This window comes from Meles meles, chromosome 2 (assembly GCF_922984935.1).
Source record: "Meles meles chromosome 2, mMelMel3.1 paternal haplotype, whole genome shotgun sequence".
Lineage (NCBI taxonomy): Eukaryota > Metazoa > Chordata > Mammalia > Carnivora > Mustelidae > Meles > Meles meles.
This window is the reverse complement of record NC_060067.1, coordinates 7,645,757-7,667,760: the sequence shown is the minus strand read 5'-3', so window position 1 is coordinate 7,667,760 and position 22,004 is coordinate 7,645,757. Positions and strand designations below refer to the sequence as shown.

Here is a 22,004-nt window from a genome sequence, read left to right as displayed (position 1 = left end):
TCCTTCTTTTTGCCAGTATTGCATTTACTCTTCTGACATTAAATAAACGAGTCCTGTGCCCACGATGAGCTGTAGACTGTGCCTGGGGTTAGAGTGCAGGAAGCAGGGGAAGAGAAACTAGACCAATGGTTAGAGCCTGCTGGGGGAGGATCCTAACACAACAGGGAGCGTCAGAAAGAAGCAGACACAAAGAGCTGAGAACCCACAGTAACGCGGTCATTTGCATGGGGGTGTCAGGAAAGCTAATCAGAAGCGCTGGTATTTAGTTAGGTCAGGAAGAAAGAGTAGGAGTTGGCCAAGCTGAGAAATGGGCCAGTGGAAGTAACCTGCTGGTGCGTGATTACAAATGCCAGGCCTGGAATGAAGTGGTCTCGGGTTTGAATGTCAGCTCAGCCATTTATCAGACTGTAAAACCTGAATTGAGTTCTCTTCTCTGAGCCTTAACTTTCTCATCCATAAAATGGGAATCAATCCGCTCATCTGGTAAAGAGAGTCAAGTGACATGATCGCTGTAAGGCTCTTGGCGTGGTGCTAGCCCGAAGCACCCACAGGTAGAGGTAACTATGGTTGTTCTTTAGTCTGCTTATTTTTGTCCTGCATTGTTGTGAAGCTGGAAAAGTGGCCCTCTGAGAAATCCCAGGCTCCGGAGAGACCCAGTGTTCCAGGAGGCTTTGCACAGATCTTCGGCAGCCCTCTGGTCAGGCAGAACATGTTGGCACGGTGGAATGTGCAAGCACAGTAGAATATTCTTGCATCTCAGCTTATAAAATATACAGATAGGTTTCCTCCAATTCTCTCTAATTCCTTCTGGCTCCAGGGCTTTTCAGCGTGAGTCACACCCAGTGTGTAACGGGGAAATCCCACCGAGGAGGAACTGAAATGCCAGCAATCTTCCCCTCCCCCGCTCTCAACGTCCTGCCCACCAAGCGTCCATACCCTCCTCACAGGGCAGAGCCTTCCCTGCCCAAGCCACACCTTCCTCATTCTCTGTCTCCCTGACCCTCCTTGAAAAAAGAGTAAGTAGGAGGAGAAGGGGAATTCCAGTTTAGTTTAAACAGAACTCAGGGGGAAAATGACATTTGTTTTCACAAGGAGGAAATCAAGCTTTTTCAGTTACCATAAAATTGTGCTAATGTTGGCTCAGCAACCCCCTCATATGCTCGAACCACGATGCCCTGAGGTGTAGAACTTCCCAGGATGAGGTTCCTGGCTGTCTCTGTAGGTCACAGCTGCTCTGGGGGTCAGAGCAGGCTCAGCCCACAAGACCTCCTAGGCTCAGGGCCTGATAGAGATCGGCCTCCAGGGACCCTGGCTCCCTTGACTGGCACCCAATGAGAAGAGCCAGTGGCTGGCAGAATAATTAAGATGTCCTGAATATTTAAGCATAGCCTATTTTACCCCACACCTTTTAGCCTCATATCAAGCATATCAACTCTCAGAAGTGCCCCTTTGCTCAGCTGCCCTCAGGAGCCCATCAGGGGGAAATCACCTGCTAATCCCAGCTCTGGTGATGGAGGCTGCCCTCTGGGAACCAGGAAGGATGGCCTGGAGAGCCCCACTGGAGGGCTGGGGTTACATCCAGAGCTAGACAGACAGCCACCGGCCATTGAGCGGGGCAGAGGGTCACTCCATCACTTACCATGTTTTGAAAAAGAGGAGCAATTTAGTTGGGTAACTGCCGGATTTATCTTTAGGAAGAGGCGATGTAAAATACATCCAGTAAATAGCATAATTGGAGGCGATCCAACTGCCTAGGGTTAGGAAAGAAACTTTGAAAAAGGTCAAACCTACAGTTTCCTGTATTAAACTCTGCCGGAGCAAGAAAGAAGAGTCTTACAGAGAAATCAACTGTAGTCTGTCTCTTCTCCCGGTTTTTGTGGGGGTTTTTGTTTGTTTTTTGTATTTTTTTGAAGGGGCAAATTAAATGTGAAGGTCAGTTTTTAAACGGCTCCTAATTGCAACCACTGTCTCTCTGACTCTCAACAGGCCCCCGTCACCTTACCTTGCAGTCATAATCCTCATGTCACAAGCTCTTAAAAGAGCTTTTAAGAGGCTTCAGTGAATGGAATTGTTCTCATTTCAGTACAGCTGGAGACCGTGGGGCCAAGTGCAGCCTTTCCAAGCAGGGGTGGATGTTTTCCACGAGGGGATCTGACCTTGAACTTTCCCTACTTGATCAGATCTGCACATCTGAGCATTCCATGCCATAATTCTTTCCTTACCGTGGTATAAAGGGGAAGACAATTAACCTGATAATTATATGAATCTGGCTCTGAAGGGTTCCGGGTACGGTGGGGGTGTGAGCATCCACGTGTGTGGCAGTTCTGAAATGGTGGAACGTGGTCAGTCCGTGTGGACACATCAGGCTCTGGTCTTCGCCTCAGTGGTAGTCAGCAGTGGACCTCTTTGGCTCTCTTTTAGACATTCTCACCAGCAGAGAGAGCCTTCTTTCACTCAGAACTTTTGCGGAGTTACTACAGAGTTAATAACTGGACTGATTTGCTTCTCAGCGCTGCTCTAATTCCCTTGGTGGAAGCACTAACTGGAACAATATACAAAAGTGGTTCCTAAGAGAGGGAAAGAAAGAAAAGGAGAAATGACAAATAACCTACAAATCTCCAAAAATGTGGGGGCAGATCCATCACCCTTGAGATCCAGTGCACGACAGGCCCAGGGCGGCATATTTGGGATAAGACTTTCACTTGGTGTGCACGGCACCTCATTTAATCCCTCCTAAAGTCATGGGGGCAGGGGGAGCAGCTCTTCCTCCTCGGTTGCCACGGGTGTTTGGCGTGTAAGTAACCCACACCACACACGCCGCTAATGGTGGACCTACACGTGGGCCCGCATATCCAGACTCCAGACCCCTGATGCTCTTTCTGATGTGGCTGAGTCCCGTCCACTCGCTGAAGCGGTAACACGATTTCCCAGTAGCCTGGGAGAGCACATGGAGTCCCCAACACCAGCCTTAGTGCCGAGAGAGTCACTCCCACTATGAGGGGACAAGAGCCCAATTGATTCTTTGCATTTCTCAGGTGAAATAAAGCTGAAGTATATATATTATTAGTCCAAAACTCACACAAAAAAGTGTTGTGCTTCTAAGTGGTAATCTTTGGAAGCCGTACGGTTATTCTTACAAGGTTACATGCTCGAAGGGTTTTCAACTGCCTGTTCATAGTTGTCTTTGGAGCCAGATTTCAGATTGCATGATAAAACATTCATGTTACTTTATAATTACACCTGGTTATTTCCATACACAGAAAATAGCGTTACCTCTCAGAGCAGCCCTTAGTTGTCCAGCAAGCTTGACTTTATTCTCTGCTAAATCAAACTCCCCTTTCAAGGGTGGAAACTCAACACACTCCCCAAAAAGGAGTTTAAAAAAAAATGCTTTGATTTGATGGCGTCATTAAAACGAGTGCATCTCCTACCAGGATGGTCCTTTTGAAGCGGACACTACTGGTTCAGCTGTGCGGTTCTGGTTTGTTGAAAAACCAGCCGTGGGGCTTTGCAGTGACCCTTGAATAAAACATCCTAAGCCTCTCCAGATCTCACAAGTGGTGGAAAGAGGAGCCAGAGCCCGTGACAGAAGAAAGTAAGATGTCAGGAGATTCGAAATCCCTACTCCTGCCACCACCAGCAGCAGCAACAGACCGCTGTCTCTCTTAGAGCAAGAAATATTACTGGAGGCTGTTTTCTGAACTGCAGGCAGGCCCGAAGGTCTTCATAATTTTGGCCGTTTACCCAAACTCTTAGAGGCTGAGAAGAGTATTGGTAACAGAGTGAAGAGCCTGGTTTCGTTCTAGCTCTGACTTGGGTGCCGACTGATCGGCAGTGAATGCCCTTCCCTCATCTTCTCCCTGTGCCTTTCCTCCCCCGCAGGCAGCGTCGCCGCCATCACGGTGACGGTCATTGCTGTGGTGTTGTTGGTGTTCGGAGTGGCAGCGTATCTGAAGATCAGGTGAGACGCGCCTTACTCTTCTTTATGGGGAAAAAGATTCCATTTTGTCAGGTTCCAGGCTGAGAGCTGGTTTGCCGAGTGCTGGCGTCCTGGTAAGTATGTTCGCTCTTGGAAACGCTGGTAGGGATGGAATGAGGGCCATGGCAGTGTGGACGGGAACCCACGGTGCGATCTTTGAACCTTGGCCGCGCTGAAGAAATATACGGCACAATAATGAATGAACATGCAGCCAGGAGATGGAGGCCTTGACCCCCTGCCCGTAAGGCCCCTCCTCACCCTGAGAAAGCCACATGCCTCCCGAACCTCCGGTTCTTCATCTGGGAAGTGGGGTAGAGGCGGGAGCTCAGTGGGTTACAAATACCGATGTTTGAAATACCACACTGTGTGGATGTGTGTCCACTCTGTAAGGAGGTTTTCACTGATGCTAAAGCAAAAGGTTGAAAATACAAGGAAAGTGTAGCGTCTTCAGGGCTCCTGGGTGGCTCAGTGGGTTAAGCGGCTGCCTTCAGCTCAGGTCATGATCCCAGGGTCCTGGCATGAAGCAGGTAACCTGCTTCTCCCTCTCCCTCTGCTTCTCCCCTTGTGCTCTCTTTCTCTGTTTCTCAAATTTAAAAAATCTTGAAAGGAAGGAAGGAAGGAAGGGAGGAAGGGAGGGAAAGAAAGAAGTAGTGTTTTCTATAAAATTAGATTCCCCCCACCCTGAGATTATGTCCTATATTTTTGGCTTTAAAATATCTCATCTTTTTGGGATGCCTGGGTGGCTCAGTTGGTTAAACAGCTGCCTTCGGCTCAGGTCATGATCCCAGCATCCTGAGATCAAGTCCCACATCAGGCTCCTTGCTCGGCAGGAAGCCTGCTTCTCCCTCTGACTCTGCCTGCCACTCTGTCTGCTCGTGCTCGCTCGCTCTCTCTCTGACAAATAAATAAATAAAGTCTTAAAAAAAAAATCTCATCTTCTTGAAATGAAGGTGATCACAGATGGCAGCGGAGTTTTTATTTGCTTCAGCCAAATAGAAAGTTGCAATAGTCTGTGGGCCCCCAATTTTGTCGTCTACTGCTTTGTGAAATCCCAAAGGCTCCAAAGCCACATTACTTACTCTGCACATGCCTAATGGAAGGTGACAGTCTTATTTGCCAGTCTGTGGCGCGCCTCTAACAAGGGACAAAAGGCCACATGCCACCATGATGAGCGCAGCCACCCTCTGACCTCCGACCCATTCTCTTGTAAACTGCTAGAGGCATCTTCATGGTGACTCCGGGCAGACCTTGTCACTCTGTCCCTTAAAAGCCCCGGTGGCTTCCCTCTGTACTTAGAATTAAATTCTAACCCTGCGGGTTGGCCCTCAAGATCACTCATGGAGCCTGCCCTACCTCTTCTCACTCATCACTTCTCCCTCTTCCTCAACCACAAGCCTCAGGCACACTGGCTTTCCGTCCGATTCCTAGAACACACCAGGCTTTTTCTCTCCAGATTCTTGTCTCTTGCCTGACCCTCTTTGGAGGCTTTTTTTTTTTTTTTTTTTGTACCTCTTTCTCAGGCAAGGTTTTCACATCATGTCCTGAGACGACTTCCCTTCCAGTTTGGTGCCTCATGACTTTTGTCCTGGCTATGACCACTGTGTATTATTTTATTCGTTGTTTTATGTATTTGTGTACTTGTTTATTGCCCCTTTTCCCCCCACACAAAAATCGTTAAGTTCCATGAGGACCCAGACTCGGTGAGCACAACACTGGGTGCAAAGAAGATACTCAATAAACTGAATAAGTAAACAACGTATTTAATGTATCCTCTCAATAAACTGAATAAGTAAACAATGTATTTAATTTATCCTCTCCTTCACACATCCCCTTTGCTGCCCTCTCTCATTTCCTCTGCTCACCCCAGCCCAAACCAAGACCCACCAGAACCTCTCCCATCCTCTTTCCCTTTTTCTCCCTCTGTCTTTTGTTCTAAATCCTGCCCCAGATCAGTCTAATGATGGTGTCAGTTATGAGAGTGACTCGTATTATCACCTCTGTCTAAGGTACAAAGAACAGGAAAGCCAGATTTCAAAGAGAAATTGGAATTAAAGGGCCAGCCTTACCTGTGTCTAAAAGCCTTTCTGGAAGCATCCTTGTCTCCTTCATAGCTTAAAATCATCCCTTTTCTTCACTAAGCCTGTATTTCCTTTAACAATAATCTTAATTTTATGAATTTTATCTTACTAGATGATACATTTTCCATCCATTTCGTTGCTGATTTATCACTGCAGATATGCTGTTTCCATCAGGACTTAAACTGGCTTTTGTGAGCTAGTCTGGGACCCCCTTTCCCACCTTGCAGCAGTGTCTCTGTGTGTCAGGGTGCAAGGAGGCAAAAACGGAACTTACTGATAAACTTCGAAATCACTTCGCAGTCACAGTGGTGAGTTTCTGAAGGGCTAGGTCACAAAACATATGACCTCCCCTGGAGTGCGGAGTGGAATAGAAATGCTTTCCTCTTGTCACACACTTGCCAACAACGATCTTCATCCTGACTCCAGGCAAGAATTCAGGCTCATCATCTCAAAGCACTGACTATAGACAGGCAGTCTAGAGCAGTGAGTAAGAACTCAGACTCCAGAAGCGAGGAGACCTCAGTTGGAATCCAAGCTCTACCAGTTTTTAGCGGGTTCTGGTAGGACCCGAGCCTGTCTCGGAGCCTTACTAACCCTCACTTCTCCCTCCCCCGTAAGATGAGGGCCGTGATATTACTTGGTAACTCTGTTGGGCAAGTTAATGGACACTGCTTCCCAAGTACAGAGCGCTGCCATCATCATCACCAAAGTGGTCAAATGGAAGGAAGGGCCCCCAGTAAAACAGTTGCTTGACAGTTCCTGAGCGTTAGTTGTATGCCAGGCCCCCCTCTAAGCACTGGGGGCCCATCAGTGATGAGACACGATCCTGCCATCACAGAACGCACTGCACTTGGAATGTTTTGTTAGCAGGTCATTAAAATCGGTTCTAATGAGTGCTGATTAAAATTGCATAACGTTTTATTTTAAAAATTTAAAGAGTGTTTTCTCCAGACATTCTCAACACCAGATTAATTCAGTGGATGATTAAAACGAAGTAGTCACTGTTTCTCTCCCCCATGTAGGTCCTCCTTTTTAAATGCAGGATGGCCCCAGTGGGATGAGTTTAAGGTGGTTATTTATCTTTGGGATTATAAATTTAAGGATGGATCAAGTGATCAGACCCCTGTTTAGAAAGCCCCTAAGGAAAGCCCCTTTCTGCTGCTCTGTTAATTATTTTGGCAAAATGATAACGTAAGGAGCTGAAGAGCCCTCACGAATTTTAAGGCTGTGCCAAAACCCTTTCAAGTGTTATTTTGCCAGATTCTTGGAAAGCCCCACTTGTATCATTCATCAGAAGTACATGTGGGTCAGTTGACAAGTGCATGTGTGTGCGCACACAAACAGACACACACATGCCGGCGTGTGTACCTGAGGTTACCTTTCCCCTTGGCTGGAAGTTTATTCCCTTCCGATGATCCCAGTTTCTGAGGAGAATCACATGACAAGAGGTCTGTCTCCTGTGGTCCTTCAGCTCACTTGGCTGGAGCAGGAAGAGACGAAACGGCGTGATAAATGTGGAGCACTTGGTGGCTAAGAATACGTACTGCAGGCAAATTGATTAGTCACTCCGTGATCCGTTTTATAGTTCTGTGGCCATATACGGTTGTGTTCGTATTATGGTACTGGTGCCTAACTCACGGCAGGTGATACTATACATGACTAATGTAAGACCTAATACCTAACTCGGGACCTTTACAAGGATTTAATTATAATATGGAGAAACATTCAGCTCCGGTGGACAGGTTAAGTCCTGTCATCGTGATTGTTACCAGGGTGCTTACTACCTCGGTATTCAGGTGGTCGCCGCCAACAGTCCCATTCAGTAGGCACCAGGGATTCAGAGAGGGAGAGGAGGACAGGGGAGCAGAAGATGCAGCAGCTCGGTTTTCTAGTTATGCACTGAGGGGCAGACGTCCAGGTTCCATTTGATGGTTTCAGGTGCGTTGTTTTCTCTGCACCTGGGAGGCCGCACCCCTGGTATAGGTTCATCAGCAGAAACTACTTGTAAGCAGTCTTGATTCCAAGGCTTGTCTGCCAAAAAGAAAGCAAGAGGCCGTGTGCCTCTTGCAGAAGGGTGCCTTTAATTAGTGCTGATGCAAGACCGAGGGAAGTCGGTTTTGTTTTTGTGAAATTGGCTCAGAACTGTTCTGCCACGAGGTAATCCCCTGCTCGGGAGACCGTACCTACTGTTGCCGGCAATGGGGACGCTGCTATAATTAGGGGTGAGTAACCCAGGCAGACAACACGGGCTGTTCCCTTCACAAAAATAAATGTGATCGTGATTTATAGACACAACAGGGCCTGGCTCGTAAGGCATTTTGTCAGAAGTCACCTGTTCTGCTTTCCGTCTTCCAGCGATGGCATGTTATACAGCTGGATGCCTTTTGGTGGCTGGTGGCTTTAAAGATTTGGCCCAGCCAGCCGTAAGGTCCGAGACTGTCTAGAATTTGTTACTGACAGGTTGGCTTTTTTAGATCTGCTTTCGGCATTCTTTGGGTCCGGCTGACTCGATTCTCTAGCTCAGTGGTTCTGAAACGTTAATGTGCATAAGAATCGATGGGGGAGCTCATTAAAAACACGGTTTCCTCCCAGGTGATGACTGGGCAACATTAGCAGCTTTTCCTGAATGTGCTCCTAGACCCAGTTGAGTCAAGTCTTAACGTATTTTGACAAAAATCCAAAAACAGAGGAAGATGCTTAGAGGTGATACTGTACAAAGTCTTCAGGAAGTAGGTCTTAAAAGAAATTAAATGAAAATGAAATTTAATTTAGTATCCTGTATTGTATCTGCAGGATGTGCCCGTGGCTTATCTAAGCAAAGTTAGGTGCTCCTCTCTGCTTAACGTTGGAAAAACAGCTTCGATGGGTACCGGACAGCTCAGTGCCATGTTCCAACTTAATAAATCTATGCTTAGCAAACAATTCTCTCCACTTAGAGGCCGATACCAATCTGTGACAACATGTGGGATTAGCAAATACTGGTCGATAAAAATGTTTATGATTGAAAAATCTGTATTTATATCTGAACACACTTATACAACCCTTTCATCACTCTGTCTCCTTCAAGGGTCTCGTGCGTTCCTCATGACCGTTGTCCCTGTTGCCATGTCTATCATCGTGGGTCTTTAGAGGAAATACATTTCAAGACATGTCCCCCCAAAATCAAAAACAAAAAAAAACAGCACAGTTTCCTGGGTCCGGTCCCCATGGTGCTGAAGCAGTGTGGCAGCTCACAGATGAGGCCAGTGCGGCTGTCTGGGAGAACCACCCTTTGAGTAACCCCGATCTACCCGTTTCCCGACACTCCACACACACGTTCTAGATGCGGTGCTCCCACTGTTTCGTGTCTTAGTTACTTTGCACGTGCCGATCCCCTAGCGGGAGGTGTTTGGGTCATCTCTTTTTCTATCTGGCTAATTCCAAATTGTCTAGCTTGAAAGAGATGCTCTCAGGGAAGCCTCCTCCCCGCCATCTCCGTGGGATGTCCCTTTCTGCATGTGTATCCTTTGTAGGACTCAGTTCCTTATCCTGGAATCACTGCCTTCTTTGTCAATCTGCTCCACCAGAAGGATAGCAAGCCCCTGGCTGTTCCCGACATACAGTAATTGTTTTACACTCACACTTCCTGGAGGAGCGAATGATTCTGGGTAGCAAAATTTGGGGTACGGCAGCAGTCTTTGTTTATTCCAAATATGGCGAAACAGGGTTTAGAGAAGGGGAAGCTTGTGGGAATCTGTTAAAACCATATACTCGTCATTACTTACTCGTGACTCTGAACTTTTTTACGAATAAGTGTTTCAATATATGGGCCCTTTCTGTGGTGAGCGTCTGCCAGGATGATACCAGCAGATAGTTTTAAAAGAGAAAACAAACAAATTTCATCTACTCCTTCAAAGGAAAGGTGATTATTTAAAGATAAATTCAAAAGTAACTGCTCTTTAAAAGAAACGCAGACTGTGGACAGAACACCTTGAAAATGAGTGATTGGGAGCTTTCCAACATTGGGATTTGGGCAGAAAGACAGCACTGACAGGTTTCCTAAATTATGATACTCATCCTGCCACTATCTTGCTACAGTAGCTGTAAATTCGCCCCTAATGGTCACAGCTTTCTTAGCCTCAACACCGTCACTGGCCATGTTCCTTTCCTACTTTGGAGTCGTGACATGGCTATACAACATGTCACTAACAAAGGAAGCGGGGGAAGGGCATACACCATTTCTTTGTCCCGTCTTTGCGATGTTTCTATAAATCTAAAATCATTTATTTTGGATAATTTATTTTGAAACGATTATAGTTTGGTAGCTACCACACAGATACGTTGTTTGCCCCTTCCTCAGAGCCCCTGCACTTTCTGTCCTCTCTGCAGTTTACCTCAGGCACCCACGTGCCTCACCCCACACCTCATTCGCCTTCTGTGCAACCCGTCATTTTAGTGAGACTGTTTTCCGATCGCCGTATTCCTAATGACCATCCCCACCTTGCGCTGGAACGCCTCATTCCCCCGGTTGCTCTGCTGTCCTCCACGGCACATATTACCATCTGCCATATTATTTTTCATGTCTTATTTGTTGTGCCTATTCCCACTGGAATGGAAGGTTCCTTAGGACAGTGGTTTTGGTCTGTTTACCTCACTGAGGTATCTCCCGGCCCCCAAATAGGGCCTAATGGGTCATAAGGTTTCACTGAATCTTTAAGTGAAAGGAGCCAGGCAGGGAAAGGACAATCAGAGAAAGCAAGAAGCCCCCAACGGAAGCAAAGGAGACAGTGGCAGCTACACCAAACTGGCTTTGCAAGTGGATGTGAGAGTCCGAGGCTCAGTTACCAGCGACTGATGAGCTGTAAGTTAGGCTGTGTTTTCCCAGCACTAAGCTATATTTTTTCCATCCTTATGTCCTTCCTTCTCGGCACATAGTGAGCACTCACTTTCGAATGACAAAACTCACTTGACTCAAGAGAACTTGGGGAGGTGTGACAATAAGCAAAGCTGGAACCCGGAGGGAGCCCTGGGCTTGACCCTTAGGAAGGAGAAGGTGTTTTCGCCAACAACTATGGGTCCTCACAAGGGAAGGAAAACACTTCATTCATTTTCTAAGACAATTGGTTTCCATTAGGTATTGCCGCTGCAATTATCTTAAAAGAGGTACCACAGGGACGCCTGAGTGGCTCAGTTGGTGAAGCCTCTGCCTTCAGCTCAGGTCATGATCCCAGGGTCCTGGATCGAGCCCCACCTCAGGGTCCCTGCTCAGCAGGAAGCTTGCTTCTCCCTCTGCACCCCCTCCCCATGCTCATGCTATCTCTCTCTCTTTTTCTCTGTCTCTCTCTCGGGTAAATGAATAAATAAATAAAGTTTAAAAAAAAATAGGTACCACAGTGCGGTTGCAGAGAAGGCCTCCAACCACTGATGTCATCGCTGCACGTACCCGTTGTCACAGGGCATCAGCAATGAGGGACGAGGGGAGGAAGAAGGGTTGCTTCCTGTTAGAGCAAGCCATTTGAGAAGGAAGCCGTGAGACCGGGACTTGACATAAATCATGCCCTGTTTTGTCCCCCGGGGGTTCTGCTTTTAGCTCACTAAGCCGCACAGTAACAGCAGCACGGGGCTCACAGTGCAGGGCCGTTGATTCACAGGGATCGTGAGCTCTGTGCTGAGTGCTTTAAATCTACATCCTTGCCTCAGAGAAATTTAGCTAAAATTCTCTTTCCTCTTCTCATAATTAAGGTCAGAATGGTGGCTCTGACCCATTGGCTTGGTTAATAATATTTTCCCTCCGCTCGGGTAATATTACACAAGGAATTGCCCCGGACTGTAGGAGTCCCTGCTGGCGTTGATGGAGCAAACTCCATCTATACTGTTCATATGTACCTGGTGGGAGCCCTTGGCATCAGGCATTCGTGGAATAACCACTGCCTCCAGAGCGACATGTGAGGTGTGCAGAAAAGTCAAAGAAAAGTAAGAGGCGGTCTGCCCCCAAGAGGCGTACCGTCTGAGGGAGCCCAGGCACGGCGAGGCTGCGCTGGCTGTGTGGGACGGTGCCGGGCTCGACAAAGAAATTGAGTAAACCAAGCTGCTGTGCACTAGCGATGATGCCGTTCGTACCCATTGCTCTTCCGAGTGAAATGAGCTGAAGGGGTGTTGCACAAGGGAGCCGGGAGACCCGGATTTCAGCACCAGCTCTGCCATTAAGTCACGTGGACACGGCATCTGGATTCTTCCAGCCCCACCTTCCCTAACTTGAGGGCGAGGTTGTTCGCCCCATGTGGACTCCCCGAGGACCAATATGAAAACCTCCCCTTCGCCATCTAAGACGTGCATGATTGAAGAAATTCTGACCTAGAGAGAGAGTTTAAAAGGATCATTAGTTACTTGTCTTATCTCACACACACGTACACACGCACAAACGTGTTCGTCTTCCTCTCTCTGCAGTATTAGAGGATTGATCCAAACCTGGCTTGCATCCCAGCACGTCCAATGCTTCTTGCTTAGGCTCATTAATATATTAAAACAAGCCCTCCAGCTTCAGTGCATTCCCAAATATGGCTTATCTATATCTCTGGCTTCACGTTCCTTGGCCGTCGGTATTTTGCTTAACTCCCTGTTCATTCCAACAAGAGGGCAAAGAAAAATGAAAGTAAAGATCCATGCTTTGCTTTTATTTTTCTGGTATTCACGTAGGGAATGTTTCTTATAATACAGCAGACTCGGGCAGAACTCTGATCAAATAGTCTTGCCTGGACTAACCATAAGCAGGAAAACCTGATGACCAAGAGCTTGTTAATCCTCTGACCCTCCAGCATAATGCTTTTTAAAAAAAATGCAAATAATCATATAAGAAACCGGTTTTATAACTGTGCCCGGAGTGTGCTTTTAGGAGTTCCTGGGAGGAGGGAGGCTTGCTTTTCCCTCCGTGCCCTTTTCCACTGTTTGCAGGTTTGCCATGTGCTTGTGTAAGTTTCATTATAATAAACATCAAAAAGCGGTACTGGCCAGCGCTTACTGTGCATTTACTATGTGCCAGGGTTTTATATGCATTACGTCATTTCATCCTCCCGCCAGCAATAACACGTTTTAAGTTTCTCCAATTTATAGGTGAAGAAGCACGGGATTAAAAAAAAAATAGCCGAGGACATACATCTGTTGACCTAAGTGATACTTCTTGGGAATAAAATTATATGATAGATATAAAACGCTGCAAGAAGTTATATTACCATACAAGGGTGAGACAGCAGTATCCTATCCATAAAGGAGCAGGTTTATTAGGTAGATGCTGGCCAGGCTTGCAACAGTAAGTCATACTAAAATTCAGGCTTGGCTCCAGTCGAGCAATCCCCAGGTTTCTACTTGTTCATTGAGCTCCCGTTTCTCAACCATACCGCTGAAGGGTTTGATGGAGGCAGGAGGTGTTAACTGCGGGGGAGGGGTTGGCAATGTGTGGCCAGTGACCTTGTTTACCAAAACTGGCCTCCCCTCTTCCTGGGGATCAGAAGATCACTGGTGTGTTATTTGCAATCTCTGTCCTTCTCACACCCACAGAAATGAGTGGGCCTTTAGGGTGAAGAAAGGGTCTTGTGGAACATCCTCAAATTGGCAGGTGCCCAGGCTGGGTCAGCTGAGCCAGCCTGCAGAATCCAGAGGACCAAGAATCTGAAACCAAGCCTGCAGGAGCCTGGTACTTTGCAACAGATCGTCTCTTTTCAGATATCTGGCATACGTAAATAACTTCAGAAGAGTGACAGCAGTGATTTTAGCAACAGAAAGAAGTAGAACAAATGCTTCTTGTGCCTTTCAGATTGTATTTTCATTTTGTTCAGTTTTCCTGTCAAGCTGAGAAAAAAATTAGGGGGAGCAGCCCGTGTGTCGGTACTCTATACAGCCGATGTGATTTCCAGTGGCAGGGTGTAATCGTCCACGCACGAACATGAACCTGAGAGCCAGTCTGTGCTCATTTTGTGATGTTCTCCTACTCCTGACCGCACTTTTAGCCATACGGTGACTGTAACCCTCTCTGGGAAGCTCCCTTCTTGTGAACAGGTTGGCTTTCGGAGATTTTTTTTTTCCAATCACTGTTTCTTCTGCAAACATTTATTAAGGACTTACTATGTGCTGGATATTTTTCTGGGCATTGGGGATGGTGCCAAGCACAAACAAAGCAGGCAGATCATCCATACGTAAAGTCTCGTCGGGGAAGGTGGCAATAACAAAATAAACGAGTAAATTATATAGTATGTTAGGAGGTGATGAGTACTTTGAGAAAGTTAAGCCGGGAAAGCTGGGAGTGGGGGGTGGGAGTTGCAAGTTAGGGTTCTTAAGAAAGGCCTCACTGAGAAGGTGACATTTGTGCAAAGACTTGACAGAGGTGAAGGAAGGAGATCTGGAGGCCAGCTGTTCTAAGCTAAGGGAACAGTACGTGCAAAGGCCCTGAGGCAAGAGTGTGCCAGACATGATAGGAAGGAGCAAAGAAGCATGGTTGGAGCCAAGGCAACAAAAAGGACTGGAATGGTGGCGGATGTGCTCAGAAAAATAATGGGCTGGATCGCAGAGGGTTTTGCAAACCATGCTAATGACTTGGGCTTTTACTCTGTGAGATAAGGAGCCCCTCTAAGGTTTTAAACAGAGGAGTGGGAAGTATCTGATTTCAGTTTCTTACAGAAATAATATTGTGAGACAGGTTCCCAAAATGACCAATCAAAGCCCATTAAACCCAAGGTGCCACTGAACTAACATGTTAATCACACTCTGGGAAGCTCAGAGCACGGGATCTAGACCCAGGAGGTGAGAATCTGACTCATAGCTCAGTTGGGTAACTTTGTGCCCATCAATCAAGAGCTCGGAAAGAGAAATTTTTCCTTGTCAGGGAAACAAGCAATACCTGCCCCGTGGCCTTAATTTGAGGATCACGTGAAAATGGAACACAGAAACACTGTGTAGATTGTAAAACACGATACGGTGAGAGCAATAGGGGTTGTGGTGGCGTCCTCATGACTCCTGGGAAAATTCAGTCCAGGACCGAAGTCAAATGCCAGGAACGCAACCTTCCCTTTGCTACTACTTCTTCCTCAGTAGCCAGAGGAATGGGTCCTCCTCCTTCTCCAGCACTAGAGATCACGTACAGAGACCAGGACCTGGGTGATCTCAATGGAGGTGCCAGCCGGGCTCCCACGTGAGCAGTCCTACCTTCCAGGAGTTTGTAGACTGAGGCCTCCAGGGCTGGTGGGTGGAGAAACCACATGTCCCCTCCTGTGGGCCCTGAAAGCCTCCCCCATGTAGGCTGCCGGGCATTCGGCTCCCCTAAGACAGGCAACCGCTCCAAATAACCGCAGCTCTCTCCTCCCCTCACCAGGCATTCCTCCTACGGGAGGCTTCTGGACGATCATGACTACGGATCCTGGGGAAACTACAACAACCCTCTGTACGACGACTCCTAACGAAGGAGCGAGGCTGGGACGAGGAGGAACTGTTTATTTATAAGCGCTTTCCCAGTAGAATCAATACAAGTTCCTGACACGCATCGAGCGACAATCTCTTAAGCCCTGTTTCGTTGGTTTGGTTGTTTTGTTTTCCTCCCTCTCCTCTGGCTGCTATCACATCCCCTTTCTGGTACAAAAAGAATCTTTGTTTAAAGGTGAGTGGAGGCTTCTCTGCTGCTGAAGGAGGCGGACCCGGAGCCAGACCGCCCTGGTGGAAGTCTCCTTGCCTGCGGCGGGATCCACTGTAAGAGGGACGGAGGGCCGGGGAGTGAGTCCTTGCATTGGGGGTTACTTTCAGGGGAACGTTTTGCTGGTGGTACTTCTCAAACTTTTGAGTTAGGAAATTGCATGAGATCTCAGTGCAGGGAAAGGAAATGCGCCCGGGGAGTATTTTGCCCTGCAGGCGAGGAAGCAGGGGCTGCTCCGATTCCTTTTTAATCTCTGTTTCTACCTGGTGTATCTGACAGGTTGCCTGCTTGGCTCTGTGAGCTGGATCCCGGCTTCCTAATGGCCTAATTAGTGGAGGAGAAAACTAGAAGGTGCCCCGGAGGAGGCCAGCAGGCTGAGGGACGTGTGGCATGTTGCTGTCAGATCGCAGCGTGCCCTCTACCTGTTCCCCCCTCCAGGCCGCCCGGCTCTGCTCTGGATGCCCATTGTGGTCAGCCGCAGCAGGCTATCCCCAGGAGAAGGCAGGGAGAGGAGCTGAGTTAGAGAAGAGAAAGGGGGAAGTGCGGGGGAGTGTCCGGTGGGCAGTGGAGGGGGCTGGGTTGGGAGGGAAGGGGTGACCCGCACAGACGACCGCCTGGGGGGAACAAGGAGTCAGCCCCCAATAACTAACAGAGACATCCACTGCTCGAAGGAACCTCTAGAAAGAACCCTTGCTTTATAGCCACAAAACAGCTGGCTCACTGCCTTCTGTCTGTTGGAAAACGGCTGCAGACCGTTTTGTAAAAATTGTAAAGGATTAGTCTATCCGCAGTAGCTCCGTGAGGCGTTTCCACAGGAAACAGACACCACGATTAATCCGTTTATTCTTCCCGTTCACTTACCTTCCTAATTCTGCCCTCAAATTAATGAACACTCCTGGGTACATGGCCTTACGCGCCTCAATCTCAAATTTTGAAGAAGAACTGGTGTGGTTTGCAGATGTCTGTACGCAACCGTGGTTACCAAAAAGCAGACAATTTTGCTCCCCCACGTGAACCTTTTAAAAATGTCTCCTGACATTTTTGAGTGTCACGATGTGGGGGTGCCACTAGGAGGTAGACGTCACAGAAGCTCTCAACATCCTGCAAGGCACAAGAGAGCCCACGGCAGCCAACAATCACCAAAATATCGGGAGTGCTGAGTTCGAGAAACCCTGGTTTACGGAAATGCCCGTGGTGGACAAAGCAAGACACTCCCAGATTAGTAACATTTTTTACTTTTAACTAAATGAAATGATTTGTTAAATTGTTCCCTAAAAAGTATTCAGTTTGTGGGCGGATGGATTGTTTTGGCATGTGTGGTTGCCTTTTTATCTCTGTGTGTTCTCTAGATAGCATAATTTCATGGCGAGAACTCTGTCCTCCTGAAGCACCTGATGTTAGTGACCGGCCATTTTGTGTCCTGATTGCAGGAGGAAACTTCATGGATTAGGAAGCATCCATTAGGTCCTGATTCAGAATGTGTCCTATTGTCCTACAGTGTCCTAGTGCCATAAAGAACTTGAAACTGATCAATTTTTATTTCTAAACTTGAACCTGCTGCCTTGCTGTTTCCAGAAATTTGACCCTCAGCTCGACCTGTCACTTACTGTGGTCCAGAAAGTGCCAACAGGAAAATCGCTGTGGCCACGCTATTCTGAGATTCTCGGAGCTGTGCCACTCTCCACAGCCTGCCTTCCCACACTCTGAATTTATCCCTAAATTCCTTACATATCAGAGGAGAATGAGCAAGCCCCAGAGGTATTTTACAATAGGACTACATAAGAAGAAACAGGCCGCCAGGAATTCTGATAGCTCCGATTATTTAAAAAAAAAAAAAAAAAGGACATTCTCAGAAAAATATCCAGGGATGACCCATGGTGCCCCCATGGTGGTGGTGCTGGGCCTGAATAATTGTCTCTCATCTCTACCCTCACTCCCTTCATAAAGCCTGTAGGCCTTCAGTTTAGCAAAGGACAATTCGATAAAAACAGGACATCCCTTTTATTCCTCCCTTAGCCACAAACATTTTGACAAAATGTCCATGAAACACCTTCAGAGTGGTTCTCTCCTAGATGCTGTTCCAGTCCTAAGTACTGGGTCAGAAGGACTGGTGTCTTCACGGGATACACTGACCAGTTATGACCACAGACTCAGTAAGCATCTCCCCTTACCAGAGTCTTCTATTGTGCAAGAGCATTTGATGGGTTTGTTGCTCCTATGAACTTCCAAATCCTTATGGCAAAGAGAGGGATCTATTCAGCAAGGTGACAGCTTCCCATTAAAAAAACTCTAACTTTCTTTGTTAGGTCAGTATAAAATACCTATAGGTTGAACCTTTTTTTGCCAAGTACTTTTTTTCTGAGTTGGCCAAAGAATTTGAACTGTATTCAACACATGTTGCTTGAAACACACACACACACACCCCAGAAATACACGCTGATAATTAATGTCCTCTACATCAGGGAGAGATTCTGTCCAGGTCTGTCCAAGAGAAATTGCTCCAGTAGATCTAAAACCACCATATTTCATCCAGGAACAGGACTAGTCATAAAGTGATAGATTGTCAGAGCAGGAAGGAGGCAAGCAGATTCTTCCAGACCATAGCCTGCAAATGATGAAGAGTGGGATTCAACTCTGTTTTCTTTCCTTTTGGCCCCAGTGAAGTCTCCTGCCCTCCCTGGATGTCTGTCTTCATTTCTTAAATGAGGGTGATGCTTTCCTATTGACCTCACCCCGCGCTACCTCACAGATGTGTTGTGAGGATTCATGAAATGATGTCTACAGTGTTTTCAGTTTCTGGAGAAAAATATTTATAGGCATCTTAAGTATTACCTAGATATATAAGTGATCTCAGTTTCAGTTTCTTATTTGTTGTTACACTGGTGTATCGTTTTGACTTAAATCTATAAAACGACAGCTGTATCTTGGCCACAGCAGGCAGCTGGCCCAGCTCTGAGTGACCCCCCAGTGCGGCTGACCGCAGGGTGAACTGTGCCCGGGACCAGGAGAATGGTTCCTATCTCCAAATGGAAAGACAGCCCCAGAACTGGGTCTCGCAGACTCTTGAGTTAGGATCCAGGAGGTTAGGGGAACAGAAGATGGACACCTGAGTGCTGAGAGCAGTTGGCCTCTGGCCTTCAGCATCCTGAAGTCTTCTGAGTTCTTGGTGGAGTTGGTTTTGGTTTGATGTCATCCGTTTGCCCTTCATCTTGCTTGCAAGGATGCATGGTTCGATCCCTCGTGCGTGGGAAATGAATTTTGCAACTGGGCCATGTTGATTTGCACGTTGATTCACCCTCTTTGCCTTTAACCTCTTTTTGGCAAATGAATGTACCATTTCAACTTTGATTTTTAAAGTGCTGGTTGGTACCGGTAATAGTGCTAACCAAGAGACCAATGTCAGATTGCTTTCTTGGGGTGAGTTAGCCAACATCATTTAAAGATGGATGTGCAACTTCTTTGATATTTGATGTAATTGTATCTACATTTGTTGTAAGACATATTGCATACTAATTATAATTATATCAATTAAAGTTGTTAAAAGCTTGCATCTGACAGCAGTGATTCACACTTTGATATGTTTTGTTATTCCGGCCATTCAGCTGATACGCTCATATTAAGTAGCCTTGACTTGTTCTTAAAAAAAACTTATCCCACATCAATAAATAATATTTTCTGCACAGCGGGAAGGTCTCTCTGATCTCAAAACAGAATTGAAGGGTGTCAGAAATGAAGAAACTTTCCAAGCAGTGATTTTGCTTTTAACAATACACCATGTCTTCTAAAATTGATGTAAAAATAAACATGTCGATTGAATAAGTAGGCAGGGGTACAAAATCAAGTCATATTAAGGCATATCAGCATTAGCAGTACATTTGATACCTGCTTGTTTCACCCTCCTTCAAAAAAATTAAGTTCATCATACGCATCCTGACAGTTAAAATAGCAAGCAATTTCAATCGTTCAGAATATAATATCAACCTTAGGGAGCTAAGCAAAGATTATCCTGACTCAGAAGAAAAGAGCAACAATAAAACCCATGCATTTTGCAACATAAGAGAGGAATGGAAGCACCTGCAAGCTAGAGCGAGGTGATCTGACGATTTGAAAACTTGGGGTCGGATTTAGTAAGTTTAGGTGCCCGATGTCCATTGGCACAGTGTGGAGGATTGACTGGAAAGAGTCAGGAAGAAGAAAGAGGACCAAACACGAAACAGACCCTTTCCTGTTGGTGATTCAGCCATCTCTGGAGGCCCTGCATGGGCTCAAAAGCAAGTACCCACTCCATTCTTCCAAGCTTGCCTGAACACAGTCGGTCAGAAAGCACTTCAAATGTGCATGGAAAGGAAAGGCCTAATGGTAATGTGTAGTGTTTACCTATTACGAATTATCGAGTCTGAAGCGATATATTTTCCTACATGTAGCTTTTCCAAGTCAGATCATAGTACCTTTTGAGTATTTACTGACCTGTCTGCCACCTTTTACTCTTCTAAAGGTCAGCGATACTTACCAATAGCTGGCTATATTTTGATTTTCATCAGAAAGCATGGAGCTTAAAAAGTACCGATCAGAATGGGGGAAAAAGCCTGAAAGAGGTATGCTCTCTTCTTTGAAAGGATCTAAACTTTGGCAAGTGTAGAACAGACTCCATTTACGGCACTCAAGCAGCAGTTATCAGTTTGACTCGAGAAATGTATTGCGTTTCTATTTTAAGCAAGATACCGAATATTTACTATAAAACAGAAGGAACATAGTTTCCAGTAGGAACGTTGGGTGCCTGCAGGCATTGTCTGATGCCATCCTGCATCAAGGTCGTGGTCACTGCGCTCTCTCCATGTTACAGATGGGGAAACTGAGGTTCCAGGACACAACGTGCAGTCCCACAAGTACTGACTCCTTCTATGGACTGTGTCGGTTAAGAGGGCCCCTGCTCACCACATATTTACAGTTTAGTCGATGGTAGGGGTGGGACTCCAACCAGGTCTGTCTGTCACCAAAGCCTTGGGTTATTTTCTGCTCAAGGGACTGGTTTCTGATCTAAGTATAACCCAGTGCTCACACCTTCTACTAAAATGGGACCTGCCACCTCTTGCCAAGTCTCCCCTCAGCTATTTTAGGTGATCTCAAGGGGGTCTGGCATGCGGCCCAGAGCAAGCCCGGTCAGCTCCCAGGCACATGTCCCCTGCCAGGCACTGTCACCTCCCTGCCAGTTCACGCTGCCCTCCTGGGCTGTGTTCTCTGCCAAGGAAGAGGCTGCCTCTGCCTCCCCAACTCTGTTAGAGCACCAGCACAGGCCCCATTGCCTCCCAGAGTTGAGTGAGAAACCTCCCCTCGTTTCCACCTGCAGCCTCCCCGCTCCCCGAAGGAAACTGGTGTGAGTCCACAGCAGCCTGGACTAGAGATTCTGTCCTCAGACTCTCTTCCCCCCTTGCCCTAAGGTCCCATTATTTCCAGAACTTGTCTTTCCTTCATATTGTAATCATAGCTTATTCTCACCTAACACTCACTATGAGTTAGATCCTGTTCCAAGCACATTACCTGGATTAACATCCCTAGGAGGTAGATATTATTGATGCAGTGTGCCCATTGTACAGATGAGAAAACTAAGGGCCAAGGGTGTAGAAACTTGACCATGGTCACTCAGCTCCGAATTGCCAGCAGTCGGACTCCGGAGTCCATGCTCTCCATCCCTTCCACGGAGCCTCCACTCAATGCCAGGGGTTCCTGCACATCCGCTCTGCCCGCCATCGAGACGCTCGTCTGTGTCTGGACCTGGTGTGGTCAAGGCTGGGCACCTATGGCTCTCTTCCATCAGAAGGGCTCTGGCCTCACAGACTGTGGGCTGCCTCTGTCTAGATTCTGGTGCTTCTGGGCAAGGTCGCCCACCTGACAACCCCCAGCTTGAAGGCAGGTAACTGACTCCAGGCTGACCCTTCCCTTGTCACCAGACCCACACAGTGGCTGTGGTGAGACAGTACAGAACACTCTCATGTTCTCCCACTCACGTGCCTGCCTGGGCATGGGGACGGAATTCACCTCAGCAAACACAGCTGGGCAAAGTGCTGAGAAGTTCAAGCCCGTCAGAAGCAGGGGTGGGCAGGTGGTAGAAGAGACAGATGCGTGCCCCCGCACCAGGACACTGAGGCTGGGAACAGGCACTCATCAGGGAAAACAAAAAACAACTGTCCATGTATTCCTGGAATATTAAAATCTTAATACAAAGCTAAGGATTTCACATAGAAATCAGTCTCACCCAGACTTTTCGAGTGCAGGAAGAGAAGTGGGTAGGGGA

At 47.1% G+C, this 22,004-nt stretch overlaps 1 protein-coding gene across 1 annotated transcript in view; it reads left to right on the top strand.

Annotated features, from left to right (window-relative positions):
- Positions 1 to 19,394, top strand: part of PARM1 (prostate androgen-regulated mucin-like protein 1) — a 104,220-nt gene extending 84,826 nt beyond the window's left edge. The window contains exons 3-4 of the mRNA XM_045993455.1: positions 3,883 to 3,961; positions 15,398 to 19,394. Of these exons, the coding sequence (XP_045849411.1) occupies positions 3,883 to 3,961; positions 15,398 to 15,482 (164 nt within the window). The 3' untranslated portion in view covers positions 15,483 to 19,394. The remainder of the gene's footprint in view (positions 1 to 3,882; positions 3,962 to 15,397) is intronic.
- Positions 19,395 to 22,004: the final 2,610 nt, after the last annotated feature.